Source organism: Polistes fuscatus, unplaced genomic scaffold (genome assembly GCF_010416935.1).
Source record: "Polistes fuscatus isolate 324 unplaced genomic scaffold, CU_Pfus_HIC Scaffold3, whole genome shotgun sequence".
In the NCBI taxonomy this organism is placed as follows: Eukaryota; Metazoa; Arthropoda; class Insecta; order Hymenoptera; family Vespidae; genus Polistes; species Polistes fuscatus.
Genome location: NW_025113107.1, coordinates 3,376,579 through 3,399,911, shown reverse-complemented (window position 1 = coordinate 3,399,911; position 23,333 = coordinate 3,376,579). Strand labels below are relative to the sequence as shown.

General features: G+C 30.7%; 1 protein-coding gene across 1 annotated transcript; it reads right to left on the bottom strand.

The window, feature by feature from the left end:
• Positions 1-402: 402 nt before the first annotated feature.
• LOC122520102 (phosphatidylinositol-binding clathrin assembly protein) lies at positions 403-23,137 on the bottom strand. Its single transcript, XM_043640055.1, has 21 exons — positions 22,852-23,137; positions 22,097-22,424; positions 12,624-12,766; positions 12,440-12,515; positions 11,538-11,552; positions 11,027-11,129; positions 10,742-10,950; positions 10,555-10,661; positions 10,421-10,462; positions 10,194-10,288; positions 7,197-7,365; positions 6,796-6,915; positions 6,151-6,283; positions 5,904-5,987; positions 4,259-4,849; positions 4,006-4,227; positions 2,819-2,942; positions 2,635-2,740; positions 2,063-2,128; positions 1,212-1,466; positions 403-705 (listed from the first exon to the last, which is right to left on the bottom strand). Exons 2-20 carry the CDS (start codon positions 22,224-22,226, stop codon positions 1,221-1,223), a joined length of 2,781 nt encoding a protein of 926 aa, XP_043495990.1. The 5' UTR covers positions 22,227-22,424; positions 22,852-23,137; the 3' UTR covers positions 403-705; positions 1,212-1,220.
• Positions 23,138-23,333: the final 196 nt, after the last annotated feature.

Here is a 23,333-nt window from a genome sequence, read left to right as displayed (position 1 = left end):
CCTCTTTTTATGATTTATCGTAAAATAGATACCAATATACACGCAAACAGCCAATTGTATATACCTAATCTAATCATCCTAAACGTTTAGAATCACACTGAACTCCACCTTAATTTCCTTAACTATAATTCACACCTTTCTATCCGAGTCTTTTAATTTAACGCGATTATAATAAATTATTACAAAGCTTCTTCGAAATACACATTCACAGAGCTATTGTTATCCTTCTTCTTTCGACAATTGCATAAATATGTAAAAACAGCAAATCCAAGTGTAATAGTAGCAGCAACAGCAGCACATATACGTATACACGTTTGTGCGATTCTAAACGGTAATTTGTTATATAATAACAATGATTCTCAATTATTATCATCATCATCTCGAGAGAAGAGCACATCTTGATTTACAATTTGAAATGACATTTAATAAACAACATAATATTTCAATAGACAAATTGTAACATATGAGTAGCAGATCCCCAAGATCGAATGATCGCACGAGAATAATAATGATAGAAGTATTGACCATATTCACAGTGAGAGAAACGAACAACGTCTGCTTTTGAACAAAGTTCGAAGGTCGATATCAACAACGGTTAGAACATTTCGAACCTAGATCGATATCAATCAAAAGGGCATATTTTCTAAGCATATTACACAGTATTTACAAAATCGGTGCTTCCTTTCTATCATTCCATTTGAAATCCTGAAACAAAAATTTTGTGTTTTTCTAAGAAACATTTCGAACCGATGTAATACATATTTAATAAAATTATGAACGAAGAATAGTAAACGTTAAAATTATAATTTTAATTAACATAAGTATATGGCATATGTGTACGTGAATATGTATGAGATGTGCGCATATACATATATTAATCACAGTTTTCACTACTATTCTGCTAAGTAGCGTGAAATTATTCATATCTATTTAATTTAATGAACTTTTACGTGAAGTAATTGAATTCATTCATACGGTTATCATGATTATATTAATCACAGACATGAAAAGCATAAAACTTATTACTATAGGGCACATCTTACTGAAAATGAATGACATAAAATATTGTTAATACGATGAACACATCTTCGATGATTACATCCTTGATCGTAATTTTTGAATTCTTTTTTCTTTTGAACTAATTTTTGATAAAAATAAATAAAGATCTATTGCGGTGTCTATGGACTGTGGTAAATGTTTTAAACAAATACCTAGTCTCTTCATAGAGCACCAAAAGGATCTAGTTGAACAGCATTGCCTTGTGGCTGAGCAGCAGGTTGTGGATGCTGCTGCTGTTGCTGTTGAAGATTAGCACCCATCATAGGATTTGCATTAGGCATCATCATTGGTGCAGCTCCACCCGCAACCATCATACCACCACCTCCAGCAGTAGGCCCTGGCATTGCACCCATCATCGGCCTCATACCTTGCATACCTTGCATGCCCATTGGCATACCTTGCATACCCTATAGACACCAGAAATGCGTCAAGTGAGAAGATAATAAGAATGTGCATCCTATCCAAAAAACTGAGTATTAAGGAAATTAAATTCATATTTTTGTCAGCATTCCAAGCGGCTGTACACATCAAAAAAGAAAACTATTTATAAACACAATTAATTTCATTTGGATATTGTGTTTTAAAAAATTTTAAGTGTTATTTACATCTAATATAAAATACAAATTGGATAATTTTGTGATTGTTTTCTATTAGATTCTAAAATCAAGGCATTTGTAGTGCTAAGCCAAACAAAAATGAATATTGTAATTGAAATGCGGTCTAATCAGTTCTAGTAACATTCATAGAGCATGATATAATATTCTCTTTGTGTATTGTAGTATTATTAAGAATGAGTTAGTGACAAAGTTAAGATAGCACATAAACAGTAGTTGTAAAGTGAGGATGAATAAGTAATATACAATAAGGAAATGCAACAAAAAATTCTTTAATGCAGTAATATTTAAGATATAATATTGAACGAAGTTCATCAATATTAATGTTTATAATTATTGAATAAGTTAGACAATTCACATCACACTGTTTTTAAAAAAACATAACTTACCATTGGTGTTGTCTGTGGGGAAAAGGCCAACGTGGTTGCAGGAGGAAGTTGCGTCATTCCTTGACCCTGGAACAGCCGGTAACATGCCATATGCCATGCATGCATCACAACTAAATTTGCCAAACGGTAGAAGAACTCTGTACAAATTTATTTATAAATACCTAAGAACTTTAATATCTTAGGTATATATCAAGAGAAAGTTTCTAAAAAAAAAAAGTTAACTCGAAAAAGCACTTATCGTGCTCCTTAAAATCATATTTGTCATTTAAATTCATCCAATAAATTCATAGAAGTATTTTAATTTATATCATAAAATATATATAAAATAGAAATTCGAATACCGTACTTTTTATGTGACGTAACTAGTGCTACCTTGACTATATGTTGTGTGCATGATAATTAGCCAAAACAAAAAATAGAAATGCATTTGGTGTACATACAACCCAATAATCCAGAAGCTTTAACACTAATGTGAAAGCTAAATCAAGACAATGTGTGATGTACTTATTTACATACATGACATACGTGCTGATAATAATTTAAGGAACGATTATCGATTTAATTAGGCTCACCATAGGACGATATCCAGCCCCTGTGGTTGCTGCCATCGGTTGTGGTGTCCATCCAGCGGGACCTCCAGTTTTAGCCGTATTTTTAGGAGAATTCCATTGCATTCCCCTAAAAAGAAAATGTTTAATTAAAAACTGCATTAGTTTCCGAAAAATTTGTATGAAAGAAAAGGAAGCAATGACTTACTTAACTTGTGGCTGAGTACTTTTATTAATCGTCAAATTCTGTGCTAAACTGGCAAGGCTACTATCTAGGTCTCCAGTTAGGACTTTTCCACTGGCTACTGTTGCATTTGCCGGCTGTCCACCTGCTGAAATATTATTTCCAAGACCACAATGCTACATACTCTCATCGACAAAATTTTAATCCTTATAAATCTAGGCAAAATACCTACAATATATATATATATAGCCGAAACTCATAAAAGCATAACCAAAATATGAATTTGATATATGCAAATATATAAAATTATGTGAATTAAATATTTAACAAATTTTCTTATATTATAAACTAGGATAACTATGTAGAATATTAATATAATAATAATAATCATCATAATAATAGTATAAATAATTAACGTAATAAATTAATTTATATAGAACAAAATTGGTTTTATACTTATTATGTAACAATTTGTGCAGTATCACTCAAAGCTTGACTATCATTTTTAGTTTACTGTTACTTTAAATCATTATTTTATACATCAATCTAATTTGGCTAATGATCGTGCAAGATTTGAGTATACATTAATTCTACCACTATATTTCGAATAACAAAACTTATAAATTCAAACTGATTCATCAAACTATTTTGCATTATAATAAATTACGTTTATAAAAAGTGTATGTCTGCATTGAACTAAATATTTATTAACTATATTGGGGAGTTCTTTCGTGTACCTATTGGTAAAAATATTCTTTTAAGTGTACATGCTTCAAATCCTAAATGGAACCATCCTAATTTAATTTCTAATCTTGTAATACTGAAAATATTGTATTTCTAATATTCACTAAAAATTCGAGATTATCCTGAATGCTTATCCTTTCTTTTCTTTTATCTTTACCCATAATAAAAAATGTCCTTACCATGGAATGAAAAGAGTTTGTTGTTAAAGTAAGTCATAAAAGCGGTCATGCAATGGAGAAAATAAAAAAAAAAGCAGTTCCAAGGATTAACGTCTGTTAATGTTATTAGCACTTGAGACTGTTAATATGAAACCTCCGAAAATGAAAGCCATACTTAAAGCAAATCCAAAGTCATTCGATATTCTAATTCGTCTAATTTTCATTTCCAAAGAATTATTTTCAAAAATAGGGATTTCGGATTTGCTTCAAAAGCATGCAGTTAGCGTGGTTGCGATAGATTCCCGTCACCTGACATTGGCTGCTTAGCCGGAGAACCAAAGCCGACAGGGGGTACTTGAGAAGATGACGGAGGAACTCCGTAAGAAACCATTTGGCCACCAGCCATCATGATGTGGCTAGTGGCCGCCCCGACATTACTTCCCATGTCGAACATGGCGAAGCCCTGTTGAACGGGTTGTTGCGATGGCGGTTGTTGTTGTTGTTGTTGTTGTTGTTGTTGTTGTTGTTGTTTGTTGTTGTTGTTGCGTGGGAGGAGCGTGCTGAGCAAGGGGTACCGGTCGCGACGGAGAGCCACCCAGTGCCATACGAATACTGTCATTTAGATCATCGAATGCACTCTTGCTCGGGGCTGCACTGCCGGCAATCGAAGCAGACCCCGAGGCTGGCCTACCAGGTGATGCTCCGCTAACAGCTGGAGACAATGCACGTGGTGTACCATTGGAAGCTGCTGTCGCGGGAGGCGGTGGTCTGGGAGGCGGCGTGGCAGTGGACTTGCCAGAGGTAAGAGCAGTCGAGGGCGCAACGGCCGACGGTGCCTGTGCACCGCCAGACGCGACGTCCCCAGAGCTCCCATCTGCGGCCTTGAGCATTGCAGAGTCGCCCCCAAAGAGATCTGCCTGACCGCCGGCACTGAAGAGGTCTCCGCCGCTTTGTGATGCCGCCGCTGCTGCTGCTGCTGTTGCTGCTGCTGCTACTTGAGCTTCGGCAACGTTACAGCCGGCAGTAACGCCGCTGCTGCTTTGATCGAACAGCCCTAGAGCAGCGGCTGCATTGCTAGCTTGGGAAGCGGCGGTTGGGAAGTCGGACATGAAAGGATTAGGTACGGATCCGGCGGTAGTTCCTGGGGCACCAGCTTGCGCAGAAAGTTATTAACGTGCGTGGATTAGCCTGACGTTCTATGAGATCATAGTTTCGGTATCATCCTTGCGATTTATTATCGCGCCCTGCTTCCTCTCACGAGAAATAAAGTGATGCGCCAGTATTAAAGCCATATGTCTTTCATCTAGTAATTAAGATTAATTATGATTGCGATGATTAATTGATGATGTTCGCAATGATACATTGTGTAGAGTGTTGCGAAACAGATCCTAATAATTAATGTTTATTAATGTTTGTTAGTATAGCGATTAAAGACGATTCTTAGATACTTGCGCATCGCTGCTTCGGCTCTTGTTAGTATATAACAAATCTTCTACTATTGTTTAGATCCTTGTTAGATAATCAATAACATAACATTTTTATATACATATAAGTATATCTATATAATAACTACATAACTACTCCTTAAACGTTTACAACAAATGCACCAAAAAATCTACCAAAATACACAACATTCGCTAGTTTAAGAAGAATTCTGCCCCAATCGAATCCTTTATATTGCAAATATCTAATTTAGATTAATTAAGTCTTGGAAAAGATTTATTTTAAAAAATACATCTCTTAAAGATTTTGAATTTGCATAATGACTGTATAAATAAACAAATAAGAGTTCAGTGTTTATGCGAAGATATTCTATAGGTCTGAGATAATATTATGCGACAAATTTAGAACATCCAGCAGATAAAGTAGTGTTCTTTCTAGCATCTCACAGTGTTTTTATATACTACTTATAAGTATATCTCTATAATAATGTGCGTAAATTGTATAAATCCCAGAGATAACAAATTGAGTTTTTTTTAAATAATATGTAGTGTATGTGTGTGTGTTTGTGTTACAAATGTTTGTACAAACCAGGCAAAAAGTATTCTGTGCCAAAAAGAACGATATATTTATAATAAAAAGAAAAAAGTAGAGGAAAATGTAAAATATATATAAAAAATTTACTGATTTAAAAATAGACTTTCTTAAACAAACGTATTATAAATATATATATATAAATCTAATATTAAGGAAAATGAAATACTTACTTGACTGTTGATCTTGATTTCCGAATACGGAGGAAAAGCTATTATCTGTAACAAAGTTATTATTTGCTGGTGTCGCTGCAAAACCTAGAAAAAATCAAAAGCAAAAGAAAAACTATAAAGATAATAAGAAAATACAAGAAAAAAACTAAAAGATACGAGAAAACAAAACGAAACAAAAACAAACAAACAATATATATATATTTTTATATATACATATGCCAAAAAATTAAGCGAATGTTGCATTTACCATTACCGTTGGTCATCCACATATTATTTTGTACTTGTGCAGGCTGTGCTTGTTGGGCTTGTTGGGATGGACCAAACATATCTGCAAAAGGATTTCCTGCCAGTTGTAGCAAATCGTCAGACGCTTTTTGAGGCTAAAATATCATCAAATAAAATATAACATTAATATATTTCTTATATATCTGAATTGTTTTTTAATATGATTTATGATGAGTATTTAGAATAAAATATATTTAAAAAATTAGAGTGTTAAATTAATATTTGATATACAATAAATCAACGAACAAATTTGTTACTGATATATGAAACCAAAAAACTATATGGGCTCACACATCTTGCCATGCTGCAGTAATTAATAACCATAAACGTATGCAATGTTAGCTCAAGAAATAAAAATAATATATTCTCTAAAAACATAGACGAGAACACGAATAATTATTACAAATTATAATGATTAAAATAAAAATCTAAGATTTAAAAAAACTGTCACTGTGATTCCTAGTCGCATCTACCGTTGTGATTATGCTCTTAGCATGTAAATCACTATCTAGGATTATTATTAATTTTGATATAAAAATTGTCGAAATAATATAATTCGTAAATAACATAAATAAAATATTATATTAAACAATCTCTCAACAATTACCTGACTATCAGCTGATGGTGCTGCACCGAATAAATCAACTATTGGCTGATTGGCATTGTTGGTAGGAGAACTCAAAAAAGGGTTTGTACTTGGACCACCCGAGGGCGACTGTACTTTAGCCTAAATTAAAAAATACAAATGACTTAATTAAATTCATTAATTTTGTACAACATTATAATTAGAAATCGTAAATAAAGATTATCTATTTCCAACAGTATTTTCTACTAGTAAAAGTCTTCGAAAAGATCTAAACAAATACGTATATTATCTTCAAACTTATTGAAGTAATCTACAATACTCTATTTACCCAAATACACTCAAAATATTTCAAACGTACAAGAATACAAAAGACCTCGGCGTTTGTGGAATAATTTTCTAAGTATTATTATAAAAAGATTAACCTTGTATTGATTCATGGCTGCTTCCTCTTCCGCAAGAGCTTGTTGCCTTAACGCTTCATCAATGTGTCCATTTCCAGTGTGATCGAGCCGTGCGTTACTAGCTGCCGTTCCAAATGCGGTACTGGTGGAAGACAGGGCGGACACTCCCGACTTTATATTCGTTCTATTGCTGCTTGGATAATGATAGGGGTAGGTTGGTGGTTGTGGGGATTGTTGTGTAATTAAAAATTAAGTTAGGATAAATATATATGGGAATAGTAAGGGAGGATAAGTTTTGTTTTAGCACCAAAAAATGTGATGATAGGAATTAATAGGAAAGTTGATAATAGAAAATAAAGGAAAAGACAAACAAAAAACAAAAAGAAGAGTAGTGTAGTACGTATAAATGCGACAGTGCCTAGAAAGTACTTAAGTAAATCGTGTGCGCTTGTATTTTAAATGGCTTTTTAAACAATTTACACATGCATTTATTTAATTTTTTCTCTCTACGAAAAAATAGTAGTCTGATATATATGACTATAGAAGTGAGATTTAACTCTGTACTATATATTTATATATGTTACTGGAATAGTGGGAAGTCAGGCAATGTTTGCAATACCCCGGGGTATTGTCCTCAATGCACAGCGTTTTTTGACAAAGTCGAAAATGTATTCATATCTCTCACATTTCCTAAAAATTCTTGAAAATGACAAATGAGAAACTGGTAAAGTAAAAAAGCAGATATAAAATATTTTCTTCTAAACCCACTTATCTTCCTATAAGATAAAAAACAAAAAATACAGATTTTCTATGGTAATCTCTATGAATATCGGTCTAAACGCAATATAATCTTCTACTACGATAAGTAACAGTGGGCCCTACATAATAACACACCGGCATAAAGTAAGTTCCAATGTCTATAAGTGCGCATAGTATAGCGGCACGCACAGTCTCAACAACCCGCTCCATGCTCGCTTTTGTGTGTATGTGTGGGATTTCCCCAATACTAACTTAATAAAAGCGGGGTGTGTATTGATTGTGGGGGGGGGGTGTATGCTGTGTGTGCCTGTTGCCCGATAATGTATTCTTTTCAATATTGCCTAAATAGCATTTGGTGTTCTAATTTCTAAGTATTATGTCTAATTATTTGTTGAATGTCTAAGTCTTATATTCAATGCTTAGGAAAAGTCCGTAAAAATTCTTCTGTTTCCTACATTTTCAAAAAACGCTTTGCATTGAGGACAATGCCGGGGTATTGCTAACATTGCCTGATTTTCCACTATTCCACATATAAATATATATAAAACGATCATAATAAGCTACGTATTATGTATCGTAGAAGCGTGTATACATATCACGAACGCATCCATAATACGCTACACACGACGACAGTATTTACATCACCAAGCATACATATAACTTTAGATAAATACATGTGCTGTAATATCTTTCTATGTCACATAGAGAGTAAGCCTATTTAATATGCAGGCATTTTAAATATCAACATATTATATTATTATAATCTAGTTATTTTTATATAAATATTGTATGAAATCGTACTTATTTATTTATTTTAAATTATTTTACAATTTTGCATATATATTCTTATTATTTTAATATTATTATTATTATTATTATCATTATTATTATTATTGAATATTTATCTTTTTTCTTTTCGTACATGGAAATTATAAGATACAGATAAATTGATAAGATATAATCTTAGCAATAGATGAAATCATGTATTCGATAACGTTATTTCTCTTAAGTTTACCATTCGAAATTATTGTTGTTAATTACATTAAGGCTCTGGCCAGTCAAATCGTTTTTTTTTTTCTTTTTATATATATCAATTATATTTTCTTCAGCACATATATCATCTCTCATACGAGATGTTGAAAGTATCACACAAGAAGCAAAATAAAACTAAAAAGCTGAATATAATAATATATTTCAGATTTGCATAGCCTATCGAAGTGTGACATTTGATATAGGTGATTTAATATGCAAAAAAAAATGATGTATGTACAAATTGTACGAACAAAAAAATGAATAAATTCAAATTCTAAACAAAAATATTTATATTCGTATACAAATTATCCACCCTTTCGAGCCATTTATCAATTAGGACAAAAATCTGAACAAACTATTCAAAGTTAAAAATGTAAATAAGATTTCGAAATTAATTTTCGATATCAAATTAGAATATGTTTTTGTGACGAAGAGATAAACGCTCGAAAAGTAAATTCACGTATCTATTATCTCGTAACTAAAAAAGCATGTAAGCAAAATTAGAAAAAGAGAAAGAGAGAAAAAGATAGGTAGATAGATAGAAAAATTGTTTTTTTATAAGATAAATATATAAATAAGAAAATTAGCTGTGTTATCGCATGTCCAATTGATCTACAAATAAATAAACAATAGTTATAAAGAGGTTTATGTTAAAAAAAAAAAAAGGATTTAGAGAGAGAGATTATTGTTTGTATAAGTAATTAAGTTGTTCTGTTAAGGATTTAGTACTAGTGAAGATGTCTTATGGTGAACAGCCATTCGAAATTACCGAATGACTGGACCAAAGCCGTAAAGTAATGACAAATGACAGGAAATAATGATATTTTTGGTCAATAATTTTATCAACAAAATCTTTTTTCCTATATGATATTTCGATAACATGTTTTTGAAATTTTAGATTAACATATTTTTACTTATCATTTTTCATAGTCATTTAAAAATTAATACACATAATACTTATATACTTAGTAACAATTAATATAATGCAATTAAATGAAAAGATTATTGCAAGCTTAATAAAAATATAAGAAGAAGATCTCATTGTTCCTCCTAATTCATTAAAATACAACGTAAAAATAATGCCAGCCTGATATATATACGTTAAAAATAAATATTTCTCTCTATTTTCTCTTCATCTTCTTCCATTTACCTTATTCACTTTTTTATTTATTTTTTAGTTTGTTTTATTGTAAATAATAAATCAATATTCGAAGAAAGCTGACATACCTTGCCGATTGTGTTGGCGTATTTGCAGCGGAACCCTTTTTCCCTTCTAATGACGCAAGATGCTGTTCTAATGCATCTAACAAGCTACTTGGTGCCTATAAAAATACTTTTTACTTATATTCCAATTTCAATATGAGTAAATAAAAAAAAATTTTATCGTAGTAAAGAAATTTAATTGTAGTAAGGAAATTTAATAGTGATAAAAATATAATTTATAAAAGCGTTACCTTTGTTAAATCCGGAATATCACCTTTGTCGATACCAACATCCTAAACAAAAATAATAAAATTAAATTAATTAAGACACAAATTACAAATGTATAAGAAAATTTATTTAAAGAAATTATGCAAATCTAAATTACCTCTGCTACTTTTAAAAAGTCGCCGACTCTATCCATTCTTATAAGGAACTTTTTATACAGTTCCAAAGCATCTCGACATTGTTTTTTGTTCATATCGAAATATTTCTCTGTAAATAATCAAGATATAAGTATTTATATATATATATATATTTTTTTGAATAATTATGTAATGTTTTGAATATTTTACCTAAGAGATTAATAATCCCATCATTGTAACAGGCAAACAAACGTATGAGATCTCGGAATAGAAGCATAAATGCGTTGTTAATAACACCATTGGTAAGATCGTTTGCTGTACAATCAAATTCCAAAAGAGCGTCTAATTGCGCTTGTAGAACTGGCAATGTTTTTAGTAGTTTTTCTGCGTTTATGGTACGTAACGTGCCATCTTCTTTTCTAAAAAGAAAGAAAAAACAGAAATTCAAAAGGAAGGATGTAAAAAAAATATTATAAACAATAATATGAATATTACCCTCTTTTAACTTTGCAGAAATCAAATGCCACCGTCCTGTATGAAAGAGCCTTCTCGTTCAAGTATTTGGCGTATCGTCTGATAAACGGTGACATATCGTAACCTGATAAACAATAAAAATAGCGCATATTAATTAGAATTGTTTGGTCTTGACAATGAAACTATTAAGATACAGAAGTAGAAATAAAAATAACAACGCCTGATAATAAATAATAAGTGTAGATACATTATACAATGTGATGACATATATAGGATGGGCCCAAAAGTTTTTAGGTGGTTTTAAAAATTAATTATTTTTTTTGGGAACGATTCAATTTTGTAATTAAACTTGTAGTTTTACAAACCAGATTGGCAGTTTTATTAACTGAATACAAAAATAGCTTTAAAAATGTCTTTAAAAAACAATTAATTTTAGAAATTAACTAACAATTTTTGGCTCGTCCTGTTTAAATGTTATTTGTTGAAGAGGGAAAGAAAAAAGAGATTGTAAGTACGAAGGAAATAAACTTACCGACGCGCGCTCCTGCTGTGCTCAAACAGAGATAAAATTAATCCAAGTTAGTAAATCATAAAGATAGATGCCAGACACATGGAAAAGAGAAAGATTGATTTTTGCCCATATAGTTCTGTAGTTGCTCAGTGCTAGGAAGTTAGTTAGAAAGTGTTATTAAACAATACAGGAGAGGAAGCAGTAGATATAAACGTTTATGAATAGCCATTACTTTTCCTATGCTCTTCTCTTCTATATGTTTATGCATGTGTGCTTTTGTATATGCAAGGATATGTGGACATTAAAAAAATATACATCATCCCGTTTGCAATTTGAGTTAAAAAGAAAAGAATTTGCGCGCAAACTTATTGAAGCATTTGTAGAAAATTATTTCTATGTTATCATTGTATCCCATGCATACTCCAATACGGCAAACATATATATAATAACAATAATTATATTTACAATAGTAATAAGCATAAATTCTTACTAAATAAACAAAAAAAGTTATAAATACAAATGAGTCATCTTACTCTTGTAAAATTTGCAATAATCATTATACATTATGGTAATTAATATACAAAATATACACAATAAATTTGGACACATTTGTTTTGAAGAAGAAATTTGTTTAGTACGTTCTTCGTTATCGGAGAAAATAAACGATATGACAGTTGCAGCAGAATTTAATTGTGAAATAATATCAACGATTGTTTTAGGTAACACGTTACGAAACACGAAGTCTTTATTTGTTAAATAATTTAATAAATAATTAAGTGCTTTATTTATTAAATAATTTTTATTAGTATCGGAGATTACGGTACGAGGATAAAAAATAAAAGAAAAATATCGAATTGGTAGTCATAAAATGTTAAAAAAGAACAGTCCATTATTCTTCGCAACCCTTCGATAAATACACTCACCTTGTACTCCGCTTTTATCGAGGAAATTGCTGAGCTGAAAAGTGCTGTTGCTCGATGCCAGATATTGTGTAAACCTCTGGAACAACGACAACAATAATATAACAAATGAATTCTGAGTAATTTCAATTTTTAATGCATGCAAAAAATCGTTGAAATCGTTTGTTAAATAAAAAAGAATATTTACCTCATTGCCATAGCAAAGCATATGGTGTACCGTTATGAGTGCTTTGAAAACGACCGTCCAGTTCGTGTTTTGCGATCGTTCTATCAAAAGATTAGCGAGTTGTGGTATCGACACGTTTGGCTCGTTTGTACAATGAATGAGATCTATAATTAAAAATATTTAATTGTGTGTTAATAAAAAATATTTCTAGAATAATATTAATTTTTAACGGAATTTTTTATAAAAAGATAGATCAAAATTCGGGTACAATTTATTCCCAGAAAGATGGTAACCATGAATAATCTGAAATTGATTATGAGATTGAGATTTTTATTTTGTTTGCAAAAGTGTGTAATTTAATTTCTATTTTATATTTGATTATATATTATTTCTTATTAGTGAGTAAAATTACTTGAAATTATTTGAATAATTGTATAAGGATTGATAATATTTTATAAAAAATAAAAATCACAAAACGATGAGATTTCTACTGCGTATAAATTTTAATCATTTTAAGAGATAGATTTCAGCATAACTTGGAACAATTGTCAAAGAAATAGTATCACATAATAGACTAAATGAAACACATAGATCAGACAATGTCAATATCAATTTATCCGATCAATCCAAAGTGATCGTTTAGATTCGAAAGGCTGAAAATCCATACGTCAATCTGGTCGATTAGCAGAAGTAATTTCATCAAGTACGATCCCGAATCAGGGGAGGTCAAGGACCGTGAACCAGTGCAATGTCTCCCTGACGTACACAAATAACGATCAATGATCTACATCCCTAGTAGTCCTAAAGAGAGAACCCGTTAAATACGATAAAAAGAGAGAGAGAGAGAACTATGAGAACAAAAAGAAACACGACTCCGACTCCCCTCCAAAACTCTCACATCCCCTTCACCACCCTTCACCCATTCACTCATTTTTTCTCTTTCTATCCATTTAAAGAGATTATCTTTTAAATAGATCAAATTATCTATCGATCTTCCAAGCATTTATTTGTTTCGTCAACGACGTAACTTTTTAGTATAATACATAAATATTTTTGTGTGTTGGTAATTATGACAATGATTGTAAATTAAAAAAAAATTATTTATTTTATATTACATACTATTTTATATTTTATATTATAAATAATTTATTTCACATATTACATAATTTTATTATAATACATTAATTGTAAATATTTTATATTTGATACTATTAAAAAAAAAAAATATTTAATAATATCAAATAAATGATAAAATTAATTTTTCCATATTTACATTAGACAATAAATTATAAAAAATTGTTTAACTAAGTTTAGTTATAATTACCGATGCATTTATGTATGCATTTATGTGCGATAAAGTGTAATAATTTATATAAGGATCAAAGATCAAATATGTATTACATGGTACATTTACGCATGTATCAAATTTGATATACCTACATATACATAATTTGAACAAGTTGAAAGAAGTAGAGTAGGACAATGATAGACACGGTCACCGTCTTTAAGTATTGATCGTACCAACGAAGCCAAGCTGCTTCTTGGCTTGTACACATATGTGCTTACTTATATATACATATCTATCTATGTATGTGTATGTGTACCATAAAAGATAAAATCGTTAACGCCTTGGAAAGGAAACGAAGAAAATCTTGAATAAATATGATTTATAAAAATATTTTTAAATAAATTGCTTTCAATAAGGAAACTTCTTTCTTCAGTCAATTTACTCAAGTTTTATCTACGTAACATTAGTAAATACATAGAAACATATGTATAGTACGTATCAATAATAGAACGGTGATATGAACGGTCACGTAAAAAATGCGTAAAAAATTATATAAACAAAAAATACATTAACGGGACTACTTTCGCTTCTTTAATAATATAAAGTCTTGTGCATTTAATGTTATTGCATATTACTGATTCAGTGAATACATAAATACTTCTATACGTAAATAAATGTATGTATCTATATGCGACTTACATAAGACTCGTTTTCACGTAAGTGTGACAATGAAAACATATCGATCTAATTTTATCAGATCATCATTTTTATCATTATGATAAGCATACAGAAAATATGGATAAAGAACAATATCGAATTGCTTGATCAATTTTACAAACAAGAATACCCTTCCATCTCTTTAATAATTGGATCGTTTCATTAATAATTAATTTCATAATAATTAATTTCATACAACATCAAAATTATGTATTTTCTCAATGTTTTTCTAAAGTGAACTTACACCACTTTTATAATAAACGATTCAATTATTCATTTTTGGTATCATATATGATAAATATATAAATAAAAATAAAAATAAATAAGATTGATAGGTGAGAGAGAGAGGGAAGCTCAGTTGCTACTCAATTGCACAGCAAACAAACGAAAATACTCTTCCATCTCTTCAGTAGTTATTTATTTTTTGTGTTACATATGATAAATGCAAAAAAATAACATTGACAGTTGATAATCAACCGTTGCTCAATTTTACAAGGAAACAATAACAATCCCCTTTCTTTCTACAATATTTTTTTTTTTAATGTAGGAAAGATATCAATAATCTTAAAACCGCAAAATATAAAAGACAAGATACTCTAATTGTTATTTAAGTGATGAATTTGTGTATCAAAGTCTGTTTTCAAAGATCAAGTAACCGGCGCCTTTGTAAAGTAACGTGTACTTGACCTTGTCAGCTTTCTCGCTCTAATTATACACCCCCGCATGTATGTATGGACGATAGGGCAACTAATTTGGTTTTACTACTGGCATCGCTCCAATGCTTCAACGCACATAAGCTCCTTTACGCTCTTCGATTGGATGCGTCTGCTCGGTGAGGAACGCATGTGGTAAATGCGTTAACTCTTCTTCTTCTTCCTTTCGAATTAAATGAGAAAAAAAAATAGAAAGAAAAAGAAAGAAGGAACGACTTAAATATTCTTTTTCAGATTATGGTTAGACTTCGATATTCAATTACCTAAAAGAGAAACCATTTGTTTTTCGTCATTTTTATTGACGAAAAAAAAACTGTTGATTATGTTTTTTTTCTTACCTTAAACAATTAAAGTAATAAAAATTCTATTCGAACGATCGTAGTTAGTAATTATAATTAATATTAATGAGAGAGAAAAACAATATTTTTGGTTTGTTTTATTTTTTTACAGAATTTTTGTCAATTTAAATGCTTATATTGCAAGACAAAGATAAACAGAGAACAGGAAACTGTCTATTAAATTTTTATTCGACTTATTTTGTATAACAATGTTAGGATTAATGAAAGAAAGGAAAAGGATATTTTGTTTTTAGTTTTGAAGAAATGATTTAACGAAAGCACGTAAGATACAAATATGCTATCTTTCAATAAGGAATATTTTCATTCAACTTGAAAAATAATTGCACGTCGATTATTTAACTCCTTCAACATTCGTTCTACTATATAATTTTCTATTAAGGCCTTACATATATCCAAGATTTAAAAAAAATCGATCTTTTTTAAACAGATTGTTGTTCTCTATAGTTTTAGGCTTATTTCTGTGAAAGTCGATTGCAAAAATTTCCCATAGATCTAAAATTATGGTAGAAAATGTGACGGCTCGACGAGAGTTTGGTGCGCGCAGATAGCTGTCCTTTGAGAACTTAAAACTTTAAACGCGTTTTTCTCGAAACTATTTTTTCCACCACGATCGGCATGATAACTACTACAGTTATTAATATTTTTTAATGCGATTTTTTTTTTAAATATTCAAAATCGTTTTCTCTATAGTGTGTGTCGAGCTGGATTTTGGATACTTTGATTTAAAAACTTTATAAAAATAATTAAAGTGTAAAATGTATGACGTAAAACGTATACTTTTTTTTAAACTGCCATAAATTGCTAAATTTTTCGAAATTCAAAATTTCGGCTCGACAACTGTAACTATAACTTTATTTTACTAGAATTTTGTTAAATTTTGTAGACCGATCAAAGTTTACTGGAGATATAATGCAAACCGTAGAGCAACTTTTTTCTTAGTGTTGTGCATCACGTGATTTTTTATGTAGTAATTTTTGTAAAAATAAAGTGAAATAAAATATTTTATAAAATTTAAATACCAATAAACAATGTGCACTATTTATTTTTATTAATTTCTGTTGTTATCCCTACTAAAAAAATTGTTTCTTTTAGCGCATTTTTGGCACTGCTAGACGTATGTAAGGCCCTAAAAGAAAAAAAGTAAATTTTTTTTTAAACTGTAAGACTCGACACGTAACTGTGAATACATAAGTGCAAAGTATACACCACGATTTCCACTATACACTTTCTACGATTTCCACTTTCAAAGCTAATATCAAAGACACGAGGTCGTGTGACATGTAATCCTCTATTAAACGAGTTTAAGTAATGAAATTCTAATTTTACCTGGTTATTTATCTACGTCATCCTAATTCCATTCGATTGTATTCAATTCGACAGAAAGAAAGAGAGAATATTAAACGAAAATCGCCGAACGTGAAATAATGAAACGCTTTAGACGTGAACATTTAACTGATTGCGGAAAACATGTAAAGAGGGAATTACAAATAATAATATTATCAATTCAATATCGAAGTAATCTTCTCAACACTGTTTGCTGGGAATTCATTTTTTATGAATGTACCACTTGAAATAATAATTTCATTCCTTGAAGAAAAACTTGATTGTGTAATAAATCGTCGTTTAAATGTTTTTCAAAGAGTTTTGATGCAAATTGCTTTGATAAATATGTATTAAAAACATTTTATTATTATTATTATTATTATTATTATTATTATTATTATTATTATTATTATTATTCTAAATATAATTTATTAAAAAAATAAATTATACATTTATTACTATTATTTTATTTTATTTTCTATCATTTGATATTATTTTTACATCGAAGTAATTAGCTTTGAAGATTAAATAAATGTCGAATTAAAATGACAAATGACATATAATAATAATAATTGTAAAATACAACAGGTACGAAGAATTTCTTTGTCATCGTTTAATCTAATTTAAGCTGCATAAGAATAAAAATAGATAAGGCGATCGAGACTTAATTTAAAAAATATTTTTCACTTATCGACTCGCACGATCTACCTTTCGAAACTTTGTGATTCATACAATATATAATAAACGTTCCTGTGCTCAATAATCTAAATTAATGGTGTCGAATAAGAGGTCCGCGGTCCGAAACTTGAAACTTCGATGTGACATTAAAAAGTCTGATCTTTTACTCTCTAATATTTTTTGAAGAGATCTTTCCTTTTTCTTTTAGTCTAATTTTCTTATAATCAAATTAAATTTGATGACTCATATTTATAAATGAGCTTGACACTATTGGTCTAGAGTCAATTCTAAAATATGAACAAATAAATAAATAAATGTCTTATACTATTGATTTTTTGTTTATATGATATAGTTGTTATTTTGCTATTATTTTCATACAAAAAAAAAGAAGAAAGAAAAAGGCAAGAAACCTGGGCTACAGGAAGGAATCGAATCTTTAAGTAATTCAGTAAATCCTTTCCACTTCGGATTCCCCTCGTAAATTTAATTTTGTAGTAAGAAGAAGAGTAGGAAATACTAGTATTTATCTCCTTGATAGAAATAAATAGAGAAAAGAGGTTGAGACGGTGAAAGAATGTAAGTTCTATCGAAACAGATGGTCTTTTTCGAGGATTCCGGTACAGTTCGCTTCATGACCTTTAGCGCAAAATCAGCGAAAAGGTATAGGTCAAAGAAGAAAACGTGCCGATGTCATTCACCTACTCAATTTTACCATACGAAAGAAAAAAGAGAGAAAGAAAGAGAGAAAGAAAGAAAAATAAAGAGAGAAAGAGACCATAGCTCTTTATTTACTCGTAATCGTGCGAAACGTGCCGTGAGATCATGTTCGTTCAATTCTTATCAAAGAGGAAGGTGAACAAGTAAGAAGGATCAAAAACAAATAGGATTTAAGTATTAATGAATGGAAAAAAAAGTTGATGCTTCTGTACTTATCGCATGTCCTTAACAAAGAGACACATATATTTATTTGTAGATATGTTCATGCATACTTTATTCACGCTCGCTTGCATTCATATAACTTTGCGAATACGTACACATTATCTATCTTTTTATCTTTCTTTTATTTCAATTACGATAATACCTTTACCCTCGTTCCTAATTCAACCTTATAAGATTATAATAACATTAGAAAGAAAAAAGAAAAATAAGAAAAGAAATTGCGAAGAAAGAAAAATATATCGTCGAAGAAGTTTCAATTTCGCGCCTAAGTAACTCGAAAATTGAATATTGCGCACGCACGTAACGGAATTTGAATTTACTACCACGTAATCGATAAGTAAATTATAAAAACGTGAATTATAAAAATAATAAACTGTAATTAATAGAGAAAAAATAAACCTGAATACACATAAAGAAAAACTAAAATAAAACAAAGTAAGAGTAAAAGAGAGAAAATTAAATTCGCGGATTTAATATCAAAACTGATGCATTCTAAAAATGGGTAAGATTTAACGAAAAGTTATTTTTTTTTTTAGTTATATTTCATTTTTGATTGACATTATCATGCCTTTAAACAATTTTATCGTTTACGCCCCCGTCCAAGTCTGGAGATATACGTACAGTATATACAGTAGGGAGACCGGTAAGTCAGTACGGACACGCGCCGTCGGTTTTATGATAATGAGCATCGTTTTCATGCGAACTCACAGAACAAGTCTTATGCATGTATTTATATGTACGTTTATATGTACTTTATTCCTCTTATTAGTATTTACTTACTTTCCCTTTTCGATGAAGTTATATCACTTATCTGCCGGTCAGGGAAACAATATGCATTTTTTTTACAACATTATCAAAGCTATCAACTTTTATCGAAGCGTTAACGGGCGTTACAAATTATCAGTGAAAATAAGCAAACTTATTTCCACAAACCCTCAAGAATTGTTAAATTTCCAATCCTAGGAGATATTAATAATTTATACTATTATACTATTTGCTTTTGCTTTCGTCGAATATGACGTATATTTCTATTTAACAATAGAACACGATACTAAAGTATATTCTATATTTTGTATATTATTCGTTGTCACGAAATTGTTACGAAATGTTGTTGAGAAATCATTTATTGAATTATTTTATTTTTATTTTGATCGATTCCAAATTTTTCGAATATAATAAATGTCCCAAAAATTGCTTTAATGAACTGAAAAATTATAAATTATTTTGTTTACAAGTATTTGAAGTAGTCACATCGTGAGTCTATATTTCTTTAACGAAACTCTGACTAAAAATTCATATCTTGAAATAAAAAACTAAATATAGTAATTCTATTTAATAAACCAACATTGATTTTTGGTTTCATTTTTCTTTTCTCACTAAAGCAATTTTTAAGACACACACATGTATTTAATTTTATAAAATTTTTATGACTAATTAATATTATATTATTAATATCGTAGAAAATAAAGTTAAATTAAATGGAAGATCCGATAATTAAGTATACTTTTAATTAGTTTGAAGATAATTTATATTTGATAAATATTTAATCGAAAAAGGGCGTAGCCAGAGATTAAATATTCCTTGTTACTTTAAATCGATCGTTCACTGATAATAAACTTACACGAATATTTTGTAAATTGATAACCTTTACGTAAAGCTTTTTATTCTTTGAAGAAAAATATTCTAATTCGTACAAAATTGCGGAAGGATACGCACGAGAGAACGTGTTAACCATATAAGAGAAGATTCTAACTCTCACCGAGGGTACTTTAGAATTATAAGCTTAAACGGGATAGTCTACTTCTTAAGTTTACTTCTTAACATCTCATTACCCATTTCATTTATTCATTTTAATTTAATACAAAAATATTAAATCATTTCATGAATTTCTTATAAAAATAAGTTCTTGTTAACGTATATTCTTTTCTTTTTTCTTTTTCAGGAAATTAGACATATGAAATATTTCAACAATAAGAAAATAAAAAGTAACTTTATTTAAATGAAAATGACCTTAGATTATACCATGATCTCGTTAATAAATTTATTGTTGTCTTCCTATACTAAACCTATAAATCTTGATCGCAAACCGTGCTCTAGTGTATGTAATCATTTCATACATATAGCTATACTTATAAATATGAATGATATATAACTCATAAACAAACATAATTGTCTAAGATAAATTTAATATTGTATTGATGCATACAATAGCAAATCTTACAACACGATTAATATCTTGTAAAATTATATTCCAATATTCTGTTGAACTAAATTTCTATTGTCGCAGAGAATAATAAGAAATGTATTAAAACTTGTAGATTAAATTAACCGATGAAAGTAGTTAACGTACTCTAATCAATCCTTTCCTGGCTCTATAAAAATTATTATACAAAAATATTAAATGAATAATTTAATACAATATCAAATATAATACAATGATATGTGTAACTAGACATCTATTCATCATACTAAGAATGATGATTCATTCTTGTTAGCCTCCAACAAATTCTAAGAAAAAGCTAAAGGCAATACACCTTCTCTATCTACATTCATACCTAACATTCTTTCAAATTCGAGTTGTAACAAGGAATACCCTGCTCCCACTTAGTATTTCAAAAAATCTACATTTAATAAGAGCGAACATAATTCTCTTACATTGAATGAGTCGCATCCAAAAATAAATCAATGTTTTCTAACATACGACTAAAACAATTTCTCAATAATCTGATCAAAAATCACCAAAAACTCTCAATATTAAATCAAATACATCATAATCTTTTACAAACGTATGGTGGCTGAGTAAAGTCAAGGATGGAAAAAAATCAATGTTTCCAGAGTAAAATCAATAAATCATGTAACACATTGATGGTACAGGTATCGCCATAAAAACGAACTAAAAACAGAATTTTTATCAGAATTAAATAAAAAATATTCTTCACAATGAAACGGTTTTTTTTCAAATGGTGAGAGAAACATGAACGAAATTTCGTCGTGTTGTACATACTCAAAATCGAATGACCTCACTACGACGTGCGGCGCATCGACGTGAGCACGAGCATTCTCCCCCTCTCCATTGCCTTCTCTCCATCACACTCTCTCACTTACTCTTTCTTTCTCTTATTCGTTACTCGCTCTGTTTCTCTCTCTCTCTCTTTCTTTCTGTCTTTCTTGAAGATAACTGGTCTCACTGCATTCTCGTCTTCTACGCTACTGTCTTTGCTTTTGAAGAAGCGAAAAGACATTAAAAAAAAACAATAAAATGCGCAAGATTTTTAATAGTTTAAATATCAAATAGAAAGGGTCGGAAGGGACGTGTTCAAATCGTACCGAATCGTGCCAAATCGATAGAGTTGAATCGAATCGAAATCCGAATCGATGTAACCCAGGAGAAACGATTTTGATTTTTAAAACGGGTATTAAATTTGTGGGAGAAGAAACATCGGGGAATAGTATAAACTAAAATAAAAAAGAACTTACAATCGAGATGCTTTTTCTTTGGTCCTATCATCTCCTCAGTGGTAGCTTTGCAGACGGATTTGGCGAGCCCTTGGCCAGCGATGCTGTGTCTGGCAGCCAGTAGTCTGTCGTTTATCGTTTGTCCCGCCATACTGTCGTCCTTCCTGTCACTTTCTTTCTTTCTTTCTTTCTTTTTGCCTTTCCTTTCCTTCCTTCCTGTTTGCCTTCTTCCCCTACGTCGACGATTCTTCAAAACCGAATGGATTTGTCAGCAAGTGTGAGGTTCGTCCTTTCCATCTGTGGTTACTCTCTCTCAAACAGCATGTACCATTCTCGCGGCGCACTGCCACTATCGAAGTGTCCGATTCCGTGTGTATGTATGTATGTGTATGTATATATGATATGGTGTGGTGTGTGTGTGTGTGTTGAGAGATTAAGAAAGATAGTGCTTTCTAGGTAATATGATGCGTGCGTATGTGCGTGCGTGTGTGTATGTATTCACGGATGTAATTTTGGAAAATAGGTGAAGAGTGAAAAACTGAGAAAGAGGAAGTAAGAACCAAAGATAAAGGGAGAAAGAGAAAGAGAGAAAAAGAGAGAGAGAGACAACACGTATACACGAGATAGTAAAAGTCACGGTGATTGAGGGAAGAAAGAAAATATGAAATCCCGAAATTGGAAGCAACCGAGTAAAATGTCTCCCCCCGCACGATACGTTTAAAACGTTGATTAACTAACTGTTCCTAAGCGACAATCGTACTTTTCTCTCTCCTCACCTAAATTTCCTCTTTCAACTCTTTATCGATCCCGTTTTTGATCACCTACCGGAGCCGTACGAGCTTGCGCTCGCGTTTAACACGCTCGCCAGGCTAATACGGCTCAGCTCTTAACCCGACGACGAAATGACGAAAACGCTACACAACCACGACGACGAAACGACGACGACAACAGCTCGGCTTCGCACCGGCGACGAAAGGCTATCGCGAATTGCTTCAAGATGGCGACCTTACTATTCTATACCCCCCTCCCCAATAATTCGTACCGCCCACTGACCAACCAATCGCGTTACGTTACTGATCGACGCTCTCTCCTCACACATCGACCACTGATCGTCTTACCGTCCAATGACGTTTAGATATGGTCACGTGATCACTAATACTCCTAGCGCATCTTCCCCCGTCTCATGGCGCGAAAATTGTAACTTTTTAAATGTATTTTAAATCTCATTTGTTTTTCTCCTTTTCTTTAAACTTTACAT

Coding starts and splice junctions, on each gene's coding strand:
- LOC122520102 (XM_043640055.1), bottom strand. CDS start 22,226: ATGGCGGGACAAACGATAAACGACAGACTACTGGCTGCCAGACACAGC. Junction 12,767..22,096: donor AAAGAAAAAGCATCTCGATT/GTAAGTTCTTTT, acceptor TTTTAATTATAG/ATCTCATTCATTGTACAAAC. Junction 1,467..2,062: donor CCCCACAGACAACACCAATG/GTAAGTTATGTT, acceptor TGGTGTCTATAG/GGTATGCAAGGTATGCCAAT.